This window comes from Hydra vulgaris, chromosome 12, assembly GCF_038396675.1.
Source record: "Hydra vulgaris chromosome 12, alternate assembly HydraT2T_AEP".
Classification (NCBI taxonomy): domain Eukaryota; kingdom Metazoa; phylum Cnidaria; class Hydrozoa; order Anthoathecata; family Hydridae; genus Hydra; species Hydra vulgaris.
Genome location: NC_088931.1, coordinates 15,892,442 through 15,910,233, shown reverse-complemented (window position 1 = coordinate 15,910,233; position 17,792 = coordinate 15,892,442). Strand labels below are relative to the sequence as shown.

General features: G+C 27.4%; 1 protein-coding gene and 1 long non-coding RNA gene across 2 annotated transcripts; one reads left to right on the top strand and one right to left on the bottom strand.

The window, feature by feature from the left end:
* Positions 1 to 3,171: 3,171 nt before the first annotated feature.
* Positions 3,172 to 5,864, top strand: LOC136089156 (uncharacterized). Its single transcript, XR_010642813.1, has 2 exons — positions 3,172 to 3,285; positions 3,522 to 5,864. It is a non-coding gene; the product is annotated as an uncharacterized LOC136089156 (long non-coding RNA).
* Positions 5,865 to 16,649: 10,785 nt separating this feature from the next.
* Positions 16,650 to 17,726, bottom strand: LOC136087972 (uncharacterized). The gene has a single exon (XM_065811608.1). The coding sequence runs from the start codon at positions 17,724 to 17,726 to the stop codon at positions 16,650 to 16,652; it is 1,077 nt and encodes a 358-aa protein (XP_065667680.1).
* Positions 17,727 to 17,792: the final 66 nt, after the last annotated feature.

The following is a 17,792-nucleotide window of genomic DNA, read 5'->3' as shown; positions in this document are numbered from 1 at the left end:
TCACGTGGGAGCCATTCAAACTTTTACTGACAAAATAAAAGAGAAAAAAGGTCCCTTTTTTTTTTGAAACTTGCCGACTGATTGGCCTAAAAGGTCTACATTTGCCAACTGACTTGTCTAAAAGGGTCAAATTTGACAACTTCGAAATCATTGGGTGTCTCACCCCATAGCCCCCTCCCTCCTTCGCCCAAACCTTGACTACAAACTACACCAGCATAATTACTCATTACACCAAAACAACTATTTATTTATTGACAATAGTTTCCAGAAATTCAGATATAAAAATACGTAATTAACTAGAAAAATAAAATATATTTTCATCACACTTTTGTTAAAATTTGCAAAAATTTTTATTTAGTGCTACAATGCTAGCAAATGTTTAAAAGAATTTTGATATAAATAGAAAGTAAGCAACAACAAAAAATTGTCCGAAAAAGATCCTAGCCCTAACGTTATTCAAAGCAATAAACTTTTTAATTAAACTTGAAAAACTATATGCACAATATAAGAACCATTTATGTAGATAAGAAACAATACAGGATCAAAGATAGAACCTTGAGACCCAAAAGTTACTGAAAATGAAGAAAAGTTTTGATCATTGAGGAATAATTTAATACTGCAGTTAGAAAAATATGATTTAAAAATCTCAAAAATTTTCCCAGATTTATGCGTATATCTAAAAATCGGTTAACCTGTTTAACTGGAATAGCAAAAAGAGTATGGTCATTAGATTCGTGAGTCGAATTAGAAGAAAAGCCGCACAATAAAGTGTAAAACATGGAGTACATATATATATGTATATAAATAATATAAATACACATATATATTATATAATATATATATATATATTTATATATAATATATATCACATCCCACCGCATCCTACCTCACTTCGAGCACTGTTTATATATATATATATATATATATATATATATATATTATATATATATATATATATATATATATATGTATATATATATATATATATATATTTATATATATATATATATATATATATATATATATATAAATATATATATATATATATATATATATATATATATATATATATATATATATATATATGTATACATATATATATATGTATATAAATAATATAAATACACATATATATTATATAATATATATATATATTTATATATAATATATATCACATCCCACCGCATCCTACCTCACTTCGAGCACTGTTTATATATATATATATATATATATATATATATATATATATATATATATATATATATATGTATATATATATATATATATTTATATATATATATATATATATATATATATGTATGTATATATATATATATATATATATATATATATATATATATATATATATATATATATATATACATATATATATATATATATATACATATATATACATATATATATATATATAATATATATACATATATATAATATGAGCATACTTAAAGATTTTTTAGATGTAAGCAGTGAAGTTAAAGTTGCTTTATATTTTTTGAACTATGTGGTGATAATAGGAATCAGTACAATTAGCGTAAAATTATATGCAGTAATTAGAGGCTATCATCTAATTAAAACGCTGTTAAAGTTTTTTCGTTGTTAAAATAATATTATCACGCATGAATAAATCTGTGGCGCTTAAACTACCCAGTGTTTTTATTTGAAATTATCTAATTTAAAGCCCTTAAATAATTTTAATTGCTTTTTGAATAAAAGCAAAACATAATAAACAATTTTAATATTTTAACAACACTAAATATTTTTCTGTAATTTAAATTCAAAAAATTTGACTTTTTATTGTTTGAAGGTTTGAGTTAATAAAATTGATAAAATAACGAATTTTTTTTTTTGCGATAATATTCTTTTTAATGATAAGTTTTGTTTATAGCGAATCATATTCCAAATATTAGTTCTAATGGTCAGGTTGTTGATTTTTTACTAAATTATTGTTATTTTTATGAACCAATTTAAAGTGCTCATATTACCAAGTGGCCTGGGTAACATTTGCTACTTTTTTAAAACCTCTGTATTTTAAGGAAAACTTTCGGGTGCCCAAATAAGTTAAACTTATGTGTTATAATTTGTAATTCATAAGTGATATACATTAAAATTAGTATTTCTTTATATTACTCTAAATAATTATATTATTAATATATTGGATAATAATAACAATACTAGTTATACTTTTTTAACAACTTAAAAGGTTTTAAAAGAAAGTATATTTAATATATAATTAGTAATTAGTTAATAATATATAATTAATAATTAGATATAATTAGTAACTTTATTAATTAGATACTCTTTAGATTTTATAAAAATTTTATGAAGATATTAGCAGTCAAAATACACGTCTTCAAAAACAAACATTGACTATAAAAATATTCAAAATGCATGTCTTGAAAAAATTTAATCGCTATTAACATTGTTTAGATACAAACGACCGTAGAATGGGTCAGTAATCCTTTTTTAAATTTTTATTAACATTGTTTAGATACAGACGACCGTAGAATGGGTCAGTAATCCTTTTTTAAATTTTTATTAACATTGTTTAGATACAGACGACCGTCAAAAAAATATTTTCATACAATCAACAATATACATAAAAATAAGTAAAAATATTTTCATACAATCAACAATATACATAAAAATAAATAAAAATATTTTCATATAATCAACAATATACATAAAAATAAGTAAAAATATTTTCATACAATCAACAATATACATAAAAATAAATAAAAATATTTTCATATAATCAACAATATACATAAAAATAAGTAAAAATATTTTCATACAATCATCAATATACATAAAAATAAGTAAAAATATTTTCATACAATCAACAATATACATAAAAATAAGTAAAAATATTTTTATACAATCAACAATATACATAAAAATGAGTAATATCTTAAAATACTGTATATTAAAAACAAACTTCCATTACTTTTTTGATTTCAATATTATTCGCAGAAAATAACTAACCGGAATTTCCTATTAGCATGCTATCAAATAATATATTATTTATTTGTGAAAGTGTTTTACAATTTTATGTCGTTTTCATTCTACTCTGATATGATAATATTTAGAGGAGTCTTAAGTATATGGTACTTTGCAACATGAGGAAATTTAGAATATAACATCATTTCTGTTATGTTATATGTTACATTATTGGTTTTATAGAGTTTTTTATAGTTAAAAATTTTTCTCTTTTAGATAAATTTGAAAATACTTTGGGTATTTATTTTAGAAAGATTTATGAAACAAGTGAGTGATTTCATGAGTAAGGAAGAGATATAGTAACGATTTCTTAAATATCGTTTTTTATAACTTTGAGTTCCATAACTTAAACAAAGTTTAATAACTTAAGAGCAATTTATTATAATATTATAATAAAAATATTTGTTTTATTATTTTATATTACTAATAAAATGGCATTTATATATTATATGTTAAGTTTTTTTTATTTTTAATGTCATTCTTTTTTTTTTTTTTTTTTTTAGCAATCTTTAGAGGCAAGTCACCAACAATATGTATGTATTTAAGACGCACCCTGAAAACCTAGGACCTAATTCTGAAAATGCTGAAAAAATATCCCATCAAAATCCTTTTAAGCAAAGATTGTGTATGTTTTAAGGTTCTCATAATATCAAAAATTGAAATCGTAGTTTGAAATCCAACAGAGATTTTATTTTGAATATTTTTAGAGTTCGGAACAACTTGTATGTGCAGATATTCAACGATAAATTGTGCGCATATATTCGCATAATTATGCACATAACTTTTTTTTTCAATTTTAAATTATTAAAAACCGTTAAATTGATTTGATTACACAGACAGACAAAAAAACGAATTTTAATTCTAGTTTTTATGAAGTTTTTAATTATCGTACTTTTGAAACAAAAAAATCATCAGTTTTAATAGTGGAATTAAAAGTTAACAACTTTTAACTCCACTATTAAATCTCTTTAATTAACGCACAATTAATAACTTTAAGTTATTAATTATAAAAATGCGTTTAAAAAAATTATTTAAGTTAATAATTATAAGAAAGAAATCGAATTAATAAGAAAAAACTAGCAAATTTCTTTTTCCGAACTGGAGTATCCCTTTGTCTCGTTGACTCTAAAGCTTTTAAGGATTTGATCAAAGCACTAAATCCATCGTATGCATCATCAATACCGTGCGCGAAAACGCTGTCAGGTACGCTCCGCTTCATTAGAAGAAATTTTCGAATCATCTAAAAATTTAACGCTCCTCAGTGATGGTTGGACAAATATTGGTGGCGATCATATAGTAAATTTTTGTATCGAGGCACCAAATACAAAACCGTTTTCCTATACTTTAATTAACACATTGGGTATAAATCAAAACGTTGCAGCTGTTGCTGGTATCCATCATTGAAGTAATCGAGACTCTCGGCGCACAAAAATACAGAAGCATTATCACTGACAAGCTCCAGTAATGAAAATCTTCAAAGGGCATTGTGAGTACTGCTGAAAGTTCAATGAACATCAAAGAAGCTGAGAAAATCATTAAGTTTGTGAAAAATAATCACATTGTTAAAGCAAAGTTTGATCAAAGGAGAATCGCAGCAAAGATTGCTCGCTCACTAACAATGTCCAATTTAATTCGATAAATGACCTTTATATGGCAAAGTATGTTTTGATTCAACTTGCGCATGTGGAAAATGCATCTTTGAAAGAAATTGCTCCAAAAACAAATTCGGCCGCTGTTTTAACGCTAATTAAATCAAAGGCGTTCTAGGATAGTTTGGTAAAACTCGTAAAAGATATCGAATACCCTTCTAGTATCATTGAAAGACTTGAAAATGGTGATGCTTCATTAGCTTTGGTGTTCTATTATTTTGGTGAAATGTACAAGATATTCGCAAATGAGAAAATTATCCTGGAAATGGTTAAGATGCCCTTTAAATTCCTTATTACCTCAAATATAGGAATTGCCTATATGCTGACACCGAAGTATGCAGAAGAATTTTATTTTGGTGAGGATAAGACTGATATAATCAGTTCATTTTTAGAATTAGCCTCCAAACCAAATCCGAAAATCGCTGAGAAAGTTGAAATCGAAATGATTGAATTTGTTGGAGAAATGAAATCACTGACAGGAAAAAGAAGAGACAATTTTTAAAATAAGCGCACAGAATTATTGGAACATTGTTGGTCGTCAGAAATATCCAGCAGTCTTTGAAGTTGCAAAATCTATTGTTGAAATGATTTGTTCGTCAGCAACAGCAGCAAGAACTTGGTTGAATTTTCGATTTATTCATTCACGATTGAGAAATCGCTTGACAAACGAGCGCGTAAAAAAATTAGTTTTCATATGAGTCGGTCAATGTTAAAAGGGCGTAAGTCCATCTACGTAAACTTTTGGGAAACTAAAAAAACTGCATTTTCCCCGTGGTAAATTTTTGATAATGGTTTAATGATTTTTTTTCTTTGAAGAGGATAATGTTTTTGACTTCAAAAAAAAAATTGTTGAACCATTAAAAAAAATTTACAACAGGGGAAAATGCAGTTTATTCTAGTTTCCCGTAAGTTTATAAGTTGGCCTTTCATCTTTTTAACATTCACGGATTCATATATACCAATAGTGTTTTGTTGGATACAAAGGACAAAAAGGACTACATTTTAAAGGAAGGAGCAGTTCTTAACAAGTTTGAGTGTGAAGAAATTATAATTGAGTAAATGTAATACAAAAATAAATTAAATTGTTAACTTTTGTGATATAGAAATTCGTTTAAAAATTATGAAAATAATTTGAAATATTTACTAATAAAATTATGTACAGAAAGTCAAATGAAAAATTATTTCTTTTAATTTTAAGTCAGCTGCGTTTGATTTAAAAATATTTTCTATATTTGACAATTATTAATTAATTTCACATACCATTTATCTGTTAAGTTTGTATGCGCATCATATGCATATAATGCGCATAATTATGCGCATAACCTTTGAGTGGTATGCGCATATATTCGCCGATATGCGCATAAGTTCCGAACCCTAGATATTTTGTGCAAAAAGTTAAATTTGACCGTTATTTAATCATAGATCACCTCCTAAAAATACATTTTACAAGTTTTTAATTATCAAACGGATAATTGATCACCCTAAACTTTGCATAGGTACTTATAAAAAGCCTATTTGAATTTACTCAGTATATCCCTATCACGTCCTTATTGCTTTCGTCCATGCAAAAAAGTATTTCATTTCCGCGCGCCAAAAATTTATTTTCCATCATGCCTACGTTTCCTACCCATGAAGACTGTAGAAAATCAATTTGTTTAATCTGTATGAAAAAACCAGACAAACAATTGACAGAATCTTACCAGAAAAAAGTTCAATTTAATTACTTTGAATTTTCAGTGATGATTGATTTTGACTCAAAAAATTGCTGACAGTGGCAAGACGTTGAGAAACTACTTTACCATGAGCTCGCTAAAACGTGCTTTTAGCATAAAAGATCGCTAAGTGGTTTATTGCCAGGATCTTTATCACCTCGAAGAAAAAATTGTATCATCAAAAGAACTTGAAAGCAAGGCTGTTCTAAAGCTTGGAAAAGATGATGGTGGCTCTTTCTTGAAGGTGGGTTTAAACTTAATTGAATCAAAGCTCAATGAGTCTGAGTCACATATCAGTCAAGGAAAAGTGTTAATAACTCTGTTGGATTTCAGCAACAAATTTTTGGCGCGCGGAAATGAAGTATTTTTTTGTATGGAATAAAACGTAAAATATAAGTACGTGATAGGGACATGCCGAGTGAACTCTCTAGGCTCAAAAATACCGATTGAAACTCCAGATAGGCTCTTTATAAGTACCTATTCAAAATTTAGTGTGACCAGTTATTTTTATTATTTTTTTGGTAATTAAAAACTTATAAAATGTATTTTGTAAGAGGTGTTATCTATAATTAAATAACGGTCAAATTTAACTTTCTGTACAAAATATCCCAAACTAAAACATCTCTGTTGGATTTCAAACTATGATTTCAATTTATGGTGTTATGAGAACCTTATAACATACACAATCATTGGTTAAAAGGATTTTGATGGGTTATATTTTCAGCATAAGGTCCCAGATTTTCAAGGTGTCAAGAACTTTTGTTAATTTTTTCTTTGTGTTTGCTATCTTTTTCATTTTAATACTTAGCTGACTATGCTAAATATTGAAACGCTCTTCTAAAGTTGTAAAACTTGCTTGAATTTCCCTAAAAATGAATTTTAGCTTATTTAATAAAGCTAATAAATTGTTTTAAAGCTAACCAATGTTATTTTTAATACAAACAAAAGCTAATAACTCTTTTTAGCCTGCAGGCAGAGCAGACATATTTAAAGACAAGATGTGCCTGTTCCAGATACTATTTTGTATTTTTCCAACTGGTAAAAGAACTTTCTAGACTTGGTGGAAGCAGCGCAAAGAAATATGAAACAAATTAATTATTATTTTTATTTGCCGTACGATATTATTTACAATAAGATTTATGGTATTATACGGGCAGGACTTTAAGAAGATCAAAATGACCTTATCACGAAGCACTTGACAAAACTCTATTTTCTTCTACTTTCAAAACATATATATACTTTATAAAATAAATATATATTCTGAAAATATATAACACTAAATATATCATAAATTTAATACTGTACATACTTCAGAAGTGAAATTCACAATAAAACATACGGGAAAGTTGCGTATGTTGAGCATGTTAACAGTGTATTGTTTTTTTTGCAGCCAAAATATTATAACCTTTATATTTTTTTTGCGGATTATCATAATCTAATCTTTCCTCTTAAAGAATATAAATGAACAGTTCATTTAAAAAAAAAATCTTACCAAAAATTGCTTTATTTTCAACTCACCCAATCATCTCATCTTAGTAAATCAGATTCCTAAGATGAGCTTTTCTTAATGGAACTCGAAAAAACTCAAAATAAAAAAAAAGTAATCATAAAAAAATATCTTCAAGGACTATACTTTAATGAAAAGTAATTATCTCAACCATAAAAAAAAAAAATAATAATAATTCTTTCCTATCTCTTAAAAAGTTAACGATACTATTTTTTGAAAAAACTTTCGCTCTTGAAATACCATAATAAAGCTCCGCGCGGAGCTTTATTAAAAAACGAGCTTTTCTCAATAAAAAGCGGCATCTTATCTTGCAACTTCACCAAGTACTATCATAAGTAGTAGAAAAAGGCGGGTCCTGGCACATTTTTTTCAACTATATACCTATCCATATTCTCATATCATATTTCATCCATATCAACTATAGTATAATAATATATTATGGTTACAACAATTTCACTAGTGAAAGTAGGAAAAGGCCGATTCTGGGCCATTTTTATTTTCGACCATTTATCCAGCCACAATTTTATATATATTGTAAGATATAAAATTGACTACAACTTTTATGATCGATTTTAACTGTAATAGTAAGCTACACCAATGACATGAAAACTTCCAGATTGTCCAACTTGTTCATCACCAGAGTTTAATGTGACTACCAATCTTCTTCCTTGACCAACACTAGGCATAGAATCTTTAAAATTTCTGTAAAATGAGATAGTAGTTGCTGAATCAATTGATGATGCTGTAGTACCATTAGAGTTTATTTGAGCTAATAATCCAGATTCTTCATTATTAAATGAAGTAAGATTAGCACTATTCCACAATGTAAGATAAAAATCTTCTATCCAGATGACATGAAAATACATGTACTATTACTAGACTGATTATTTGCATCTACATATCCACTAGATAATGAATAATTACCATAGTTGTATGGAGTCCAAGGTGTTATAGTATTGTTAGCATGTTTAGGAGGAGCGCTACTATCGTATATTCGTACTCTTGATTCCCACCAATTTCCAGATATACCAATAATATGCATTCTAATATATTTTAAATAAACCCCATTACCCTTTCCTGCAGTATCTATCAATATATATTCACTACCATAAGATGTGTTAGTGTATCTAAATACATCAGATCGTAAAGTAAGATCTGCAATGTAAGGTGGTAATGATGAATTTCTAGCAAAAAAAGGTTGTATCCAACAGTTAAGAACAACTCCGTTGGGTTATAAAGTTCAATTTTTAAAGTTTGTTTAAATGGCATATCAAATGTAAAATATCCTCCAAATTGAGTAGGAGTATGCATATTACATCCTTGCAAAGAGTTAGCATAAAATCGGCCCCCAAGTGGAGAACACAAAAAATCACAGGCTAGACCATTAGTATCCATTCCAGTATTAGTTGTAGTATAAGCTAAATTTCCTATGCGAAGTTCGCCATCTGCTTATATTTTAAGAAATACGTTACCTGCAACAGGTGGTCCAGTAGTAATAGATTTATATAATGCTAGCCATAGTTTTCTTAGGATACCACTGTTATTGTTATTAAATGATATAATTGGTGGAAGTGATTGATTTTTCGATCCAAGACATTTTAAACTTGAATCTGGTACTATTTTTAAAATGTGAGAAGTAGGTACTATATGGTCAACATAATCTTTTGTAGCAACATCATTTGGATGTATAGGAGCTGGCACATTTTCTATTGTATTACCATTCATATCAAGTTTATCAGTCATATTATTTAGTCCATCTCTTCTAATAAATGTGTTATTAGCTTGAGACATTGTTTATCCGTTTACTATTGATTGTGTATTTGAGTTTGAAGTTCTTCCGAATATATCGACAGGCATTTTGATATGAAAGATTTAAAAAATCTTTCAGATTCATGAAAAATCTTTGATTCTTTTATATTTTTGCATTCAATAAGTTTTCAATAATATCCTGAAAATCGTATCCTTGATCTGATTTCTTTAAAAAGTAAAGACACAAGTGGCCGCAATAAGAAGTATTTCCAAATTGAACTCTTTCACTATTATAATAAACAGGATAGCGTAAGTATTTAACAAGTTCAGATGGTGGAGGTTGGCTATAAGAGTCAAAAGTGTACTTTACTTTATCGTCTTTATACCAACAAATCCAATGAAATCCATTAGTACTTGAATATCCTGTATTTAATATTCCACATTCTTTTTTTATTGTTCTATTTGGTAATCTCTAACAAATACACCTCTAAAACTTTTTATGTTTGGTTTTTTTGCGGCTTCTATCAATTGAAAATTAGTTAGAGGTTCATTTGGTAAGACTAATCCTTCAACATTAATAAACTTGTCCATTTTATATAATAAACTTTTTATTACATATATTAATGATTAATTGTTAGATTCTTTAGTTTCTTAGAGTTAATTACAATATTCATAATTACATTAGTATTATCAGTCTCTTCAATCTCTTCATCTAACTCTTCATCTGACTCTTCATCTGACTCTTCATCTGACTCTTCAACTGACTCTTCATCTGGCTCTTCTATTTCTTCTTCATATTCTTTACGAACTATTTTATATTTACTAATGCGTCCAGTTTAATTGATATAAAGTTATTTATATCATTTAAAAAAAAAATTTTTTTTTGTAAATTTATATGTACACTTCTATAATATTATACAAGTCTAAAAATGGATCATATTTATCAGTATTTTGTATGAAATAGATTGAAATATCAACATTATTAATACATTCTTCACCGTAGTATTTGTAATATTGTTTTTTGTCATTTTTTGTATCTTGTTTAGTATGACTTTAGGTAAAGGGAGGTGGTGTTACTTTAATGCCTATCGTCTTAATGCAATTTTATTTATTTCTACAGTATATACTTCATGTGAATGGGATCTTATTACACTCATTTTCCTAACTTGATCTACTTTATTTAATAAACAATGTTTATAATCTTCATGTGTTATATACTTTTTAACAATATTTTTCTTTATTCTTTTACATTTTTTGTTTTCTTTTCCATGGACTTTGTAGGAATATAATTTAGATCTGAGTCCTACAAATTCTTCAATTTGTGCTCCTCCTGCTTCATCTTTGAACATTCCTAATACTTTCTTATTAAGACCAACTTTAAATCATACATTACTAATTGTTAGGTGCTTTGGATCGAACTCACTTGTATCAAATTTACTTTCAACATCTTCAGAAATATCAGCATAAAAATTTTCTGTTTTTATTTCATATGCTAATGAATCTGTATCTGCGAATAATAATTTCGCTCGATCAGCATATTTATTCTTTATGTAATTGTAATGGAATTCATGCATAGTTTTGCTTGTTTATTGTTAATCGTAATGGAATTCATACATAGTTTTGCTTGTTTATGTAATCGTAATGGAATTCATACAGAGTTTTGCTTAATTCTAAAATGCACATTCCTAAGTAAATTGGTCTGTTGTACATTAATTTTGTTCTTTTCATATTTATAGCTATTAAACTTTCATCAAATATTGTTCTACTTTCGTAGTTTGGTCTTGATGCTAATTTAACAGCTTCATCTCTGTTAGTTATTAATCTAACATCGACTCTATTCTCAATGTTCTCCATTGTCTTTCCAAATAATGAGTTGTTCATCAGTTTGAAAAAGTCTTTTTCAGAATCATTCGTTGCTTTAGTTCTAAGATTAGTATTTAGTTCAATGTATTCGCTTAACCAAGAGCTTTTTTCAAACATGACTTCTCTATGAATCTTTGTAATAACTAATCCTAATCGTTCATACAATTTTAGATTTTCATAATGTATCACATAACTTTTCTTATGATTTAAATTTGGAATTAATTTATCGACTTTATACGATTTCACCTTTTCAGGAGCAAGTGGGTAGTCATTATGATCATCATGTAGATGTTCAGGGTAATCTAAATCTACTTCTAGTAACACGGAATTGATTTCCAGTTTTCTATTTCATTTTCGTCCATCCATTTAAAACCATGTGTTGGAAGTGGTTTACTCATTGCCCATCCATATAAATTATTAGCGTCCAAATGTTGTATGAATGTTGATTCTTTGCTTTTGTCATACTCATCACCCATGTACTTATTATTAGATGTTCCTAACCTATTGGATATCATACTGATTCCACCTCTCATTCCTTTCTTTATCATTAGGATCATATCGTAATCGCTCAACAGTTCTAATTTTACTTTTGTTTTCTTCAATGCTGCATCCCAAGCTAATATTAGTGATGTATAATACCAAGCAGGATCTAATTTATAACAACTCATACAAATATCTCTAAAATTTTCAAAGACGTCAGCTAGTAAAAGCACATCTGAAACGTTGTTCAAGTCATGATAATCTCTAAATGTTTTGCAATGAAACTCATTCCATACAGTTTGTGCATGTGAGTTATCATCATCACTTATCATCATCATCATCAGAATAACTCTTTTGGTGGTAATTGGGTTTCATTAAATTTATCAACAGAGTCTACCCAATCATAGGGATATACACCTTTTCTGAGTAACAAATCTAATTGTTTCCTAGAATACAACTTTATGATATTTTTACATTGATCTTCTGTTAAATTTTTTGATAATGCATCTAAGCTAAATGGCATAAATCTATAACTATCTAAAAACGAAGTTCACGTTTAACTTCAAATTTCTTACCTTCTTTAATATACTCATCGACTTTAATTTCTCTAGAAAAGCTAATATACTTTTCTTCATTGTTTGGTATGCAACTCAATTTCCCTCCTGATAATTTTTTTATAAATAAGTGACTATCATAACCTGATAAATTGTGAAATAGTACTGGAAAGAATTTTGGAATTTTATATTTTAAATTACAACTATTATGTGCAGCACCTCTATATTTTCCAGTAATGTGACAGTGGTCACGTACTTTGTATTCTCCTAAATGTTCTCCACAAATGTGACATTCAGTCGCTTCATTAAAGTCTTTCTTATTTTCATGAGTATATATCATGTCCTTTTTAAAGTTGATCCTATTACAAATATTTTTAATATCTTCTTCTAATCTGTCAACAAATATTTGCGCAACATCATCTTCTTCACTATTTGCTGTAAATGTTTCTAATTTACCTTGATAATAACTTTCGTCGAAACATTTAATATAGTAGCAGAACGAACTAGGTGTATGCTTTTGATACTGTTTAGTATAAGATTCATTCGGATTTGGTGTACAAGTATTAATGGGTTTAATAAAACTTTCAAAGTCTGCATACACAACAAATGGTACTCTCATCGACCTATTATGATGAACAAACTGCATTGTTGAACCTCGATTAGGAAATTCAATTCTAACTGAATCATGTGTATTACAATACAATTTATGCTTAGATAATGATTCTTCAGAGTTGAATCCAAGTAAACAATTTCTACAATAGTGAATAGTACACTTTTTCTTGGATGTTTGTGAAGAAAGTAACTTGCTCAAACTTTTTATTAAGCAGTAATGATTGATTTCACTATTTGAGATTAATAATAAATCTATTAAATGTTGACGATCATTATCTTTTGAAATGCGTAAAGAGTAAACTGACTTTTCAAATCCATACCCATTAACACTGATATCTTTATTATTTTTAATCAAATTGTGTAATTTTATCTAATAAAACTGGAAATTCTATTTTATCCCAATTTATTTTTTCAGCTTTATTTTTAAGATCTTTATCTACTCTATGAGGATTCTCATCTGTTGGGTTTAATCATCTTGCAATACACCATTTAAAGCATTCGTTATTTTCATTTTTCATATTAATAATGGATTTTTTAGTTTCTAAATATTTATCTGGCGGAATATATGATTTTGCTTTAAGAGGATTATACTCTATCATATTTAAATCCATCTTTATAATAGAAACAAATCTCCAATTTGATCCTAGCTGTTAAAATGATGATAAGTTTTCTAAAGTTTTAGACTTTGCTTCTTCATAAAACTCATCTAAATTTGTAAATTCTAATACTCTTAAACTCTTAGTTGTAAATGGGACAACTGCAGTTATAGTTTCTCCTGTTGTAATACGCGTCTTCTCCATTTCACAAGTGATAACTATATTCACTTTTGATCCTCTATTTTTATTTTGTATTTGAATTGCATTTTTCTTAGCATCTTTAATGAAAGATTCTGCATCATATCCATCTACACCTTTAACTTTAAATTGTTTTGTCACTTTTTTAACTGCTGATTGTGATAATTTAAACTCAATCTTATTTTGCGTCTTGTTGAATACAATCGATTTAAGAGATTCTATTCTTTTTTTGACTCCTTCTATTGTATCACTCACTTTTTTCTTCAGCACATTTGGAACGTATGGATCTATCCAATTGAGAGTATTGTCATAACTGTTTACAACAACATCGTTTACAGAAGTTACAAACCTTGAAAATAATCCAGGTGTTAAAACAATTGATGAAACAGATGATGGAATTGGTTTGTCAAGGATAGATCCTTGACTAACAGGACGTGGAGCAGGAACTGATCTTACAGGACGTGGAGCAGGAACTGGTCTTTTAGGACGTGGAGCAGGAACTGGTCTTACAGGACGTGGAGCAGAAACTGGTCTTACAGGACGTGGAGCAGGAACTGGTCTTACAAGACGTGGAGCAGGAACTGGTCTTACAGGACGTGGAGCAGGAACTGATATTTGAGATAATGCATTAACAAGATCATCTTTTCGCATATTATTATAATATTTAATTTTTCGCTCTTTAGCGATTTTTTTTAATTCTTTTACATTTTTGCTATTCATATCGTTTTCCATTTTATATATGAAAGATATTTTTTATTATAAAAAATTTATCTATATACCATTTTTCAAAATTTCTTTTCTTGTTAAAATATTTCATATGATAAGTTTCATATTAAATATCATACACACCCCCATCCTCTAACTCTACAGTAATATTCTACTGTTTGCAGTTTTTCAAGTTGTCTCTCATTTTGAACAGTTGTTATTCTATATACAAAAGGTTCAGGAGTTAATATTTCTGATGATTTGTATGGAATCGGTTTGTCAAGTAGGTCTTTCAGACCCATGCGAAGTAGGTCTTTCGGATCCATAAGAATTATGTTTTCCATTTTTTATATAGCAAGATTTTTTTAAATCTTTTAAATTATTATTTATTTCTTCTCTTTTCCAACACAAACTGCATGACGTAGGCTTATACATTCTATAAAATTCCATAGCTTTATCTCCCATTTTTATATATTTTTTAAATCCTTAGATTTTTAAATATTTTACAACTCATCATCTGATTCACTTCCTAAATCTAAATCGTTCATTATACTAGTAAAATTAGAAATCTTTTTAACAATAACTACTTCTTGAAGTTTAACTTGTATTGACTCTATCATTGAACCAATAAAAATACCTTCAATCTTTAAGCATCCAATAGCCTCACATCTTTGTTTGATATAATCATAAGGTGAAGCTGTAACAAATGATTTTACAGTATCCTTCGGATTTACTTTGCATTGATCTAAAGGATTTACTTCACTTTTAGTTTTTTCTACGACGGAAAACTGTAGTTATTTCTAAATCTTTATTGCTTGAAAATAACTTTCCATATATTATTGAAGGTTTATCTGCATTATATCTTAAAATTTTTAAATTAGCGAGATTAACCTTAGATTTTTTTATCTTATTTTTATATACTTCAATTTGATCTCTACAAAATTTTTCAATAGATTCAATCATTGCAATAAACTTTTCTTGTTCCTTAGATTGTTCTTTAGCACATACAAATGACATTGAATAACCATTAAGTTTATCATTTTTAAAATCTCTATTTTCACACACACCATAGGAAAAAGAAGGTAATGTTTTAATGAGAACAGGACCAGCACCTGTTGGATATTTATATGCAAGTTGTAATTTTTGATATAGAACTGGCTTATCAGCTTTGAATATATCTTTTACAAATAAATTTTTAATATCAAATGATTCAATTGTTATAAATGCCATTATTTTTATATATAAAATATTTTTTTTATTTAATTAAAAAAAAATATTTTTACAATGTAGAATTTTTTTACATTTTTTTTAACTTTTCAGAATTGAATACTTCAATCTTATATCCATTATCAACCTTTCCATCACGCGATTCAAAATATTCATATCCATGTTTAGTTTCTTTCATACCTCTATATAATGATTTGTATACTATTTCTTCCCCTGTATCTACGTTTGTTAATTTAATAGTGACTGGCTTTTTCTTAATTGATCTTAATTTTTCATATTTTGGATCTATTTCTTTTTTCTTTTCTTTTATCTCATGTATTCATGGACGACCAACAGGTCTTTTATCTACATTTTCTCCTTTTACTTCATGAATTCCAGGACGACCAACAGGCCTTTTTTCATCAGTTGATTCTACTACTTTTGACATTATTTTATCTTTATCTACCAAATTATTATCTATAGCTAGCATTAATAATGTTACATAATTGTCTGATGTTTTTGTTATATTATTTTCTCTCAATTTTTATTTACGTTTTTATTATATAAAGAAAAAAATTTTTTAATTCATTTTTATATAAAATTAATGAATTTGAGTAAGCCTGTTTCCATCTGATTGAAAGTTTAATAATTTATCTGATATTACTAGAGCATATGCCATAGTATTTGCTGGTACTGCAGTATTAAATGTTGCATTAATTGATATATTTACTATTGATGAATCTAATCTTTCTCTTTGATTACTAACATCAAAAACCATAATTGGAAATAAATCTCTATATTCAGTATATAGAATGTTTCCATTTGTCACTAGTTCCATAAAATTTTTCACTAAAGACAGATGCAGTACCATAAGCTAATGAATATTTCATATTTGGAAATGATAGATTATAGTTAAGTTCAGGATAATTTTTATTACTAACAACAACTTGCATATTTTGCAAGTCGCAATGATTGAATAATGAAGGATTTGTTGTTTGATTTAACAACTTATTTGTTTGAAATCCAACAATGACATATCTAGGTCTTTCAGAAGATGCCTTTGGACTAAGCTGCCAATTAAATGATGTAGTTTGTGGTGCTGCCATACTATTAAGACAACGCTCTCTGTAAGCTGATTGGATAGTTACTTTTGATGATATCATACTAAGAAGTTTAGATTCTTGTTCAAATGATGGATCTAACTGTGGAATGTATAATGCTACTTTATCAAGAACAACTTTACCAGCAACTACATTATTAGCTCTAAATATGGCATTATTGTCACTTCCTCTAGTAAGAGTTAATGTTTGTATAAATCCAAAAACAGATTTGTCATAATCATTGCAGAAACCAAAAATGTGGTTTAAAGGTATACGAAATGAAAATGCTCCCTTTGTAGTTGGTTTTTGTATTATTACTCCTTGCCTAATTGCAAATCCAACGTTATCTGTTAGCGATGCTGTTGTTGAGAAACCTTTATACCATAATTGATTTAATCCCTTTGAAACTTGAAAGTTGTTAGAATATTGCAACAATCCAAGCATTGTTGTAGCTACACCTGGATTATCAATTGTCTCTACATCTGAAGATGATAATTTATATGATATCCTATCGAATAGATACATGATACCATTATTTATTAAAGATATTACATCTGTATTAGCATAAGCTGTACCATCATTTTTAAGAAGTGTCCCTTCAACTAAAATATAAGCTTTAGATGGTAGTGTATATAAATCAGTTTGATCAATTGTAATTCTTATGTCTCCGCTATTTAGATTTGTACCAATTATCGGATTATAGGCATAATATTGACATCTTTCAATTCCTACATTTTTCATTGGCTCATCATAATTAAATACTTCAGAAGTTGTCATTTTTCATATAAAATGAAAATTTTTTTTTATCTGATAATGAATTTTTAAAAATAATCTGAACCCATT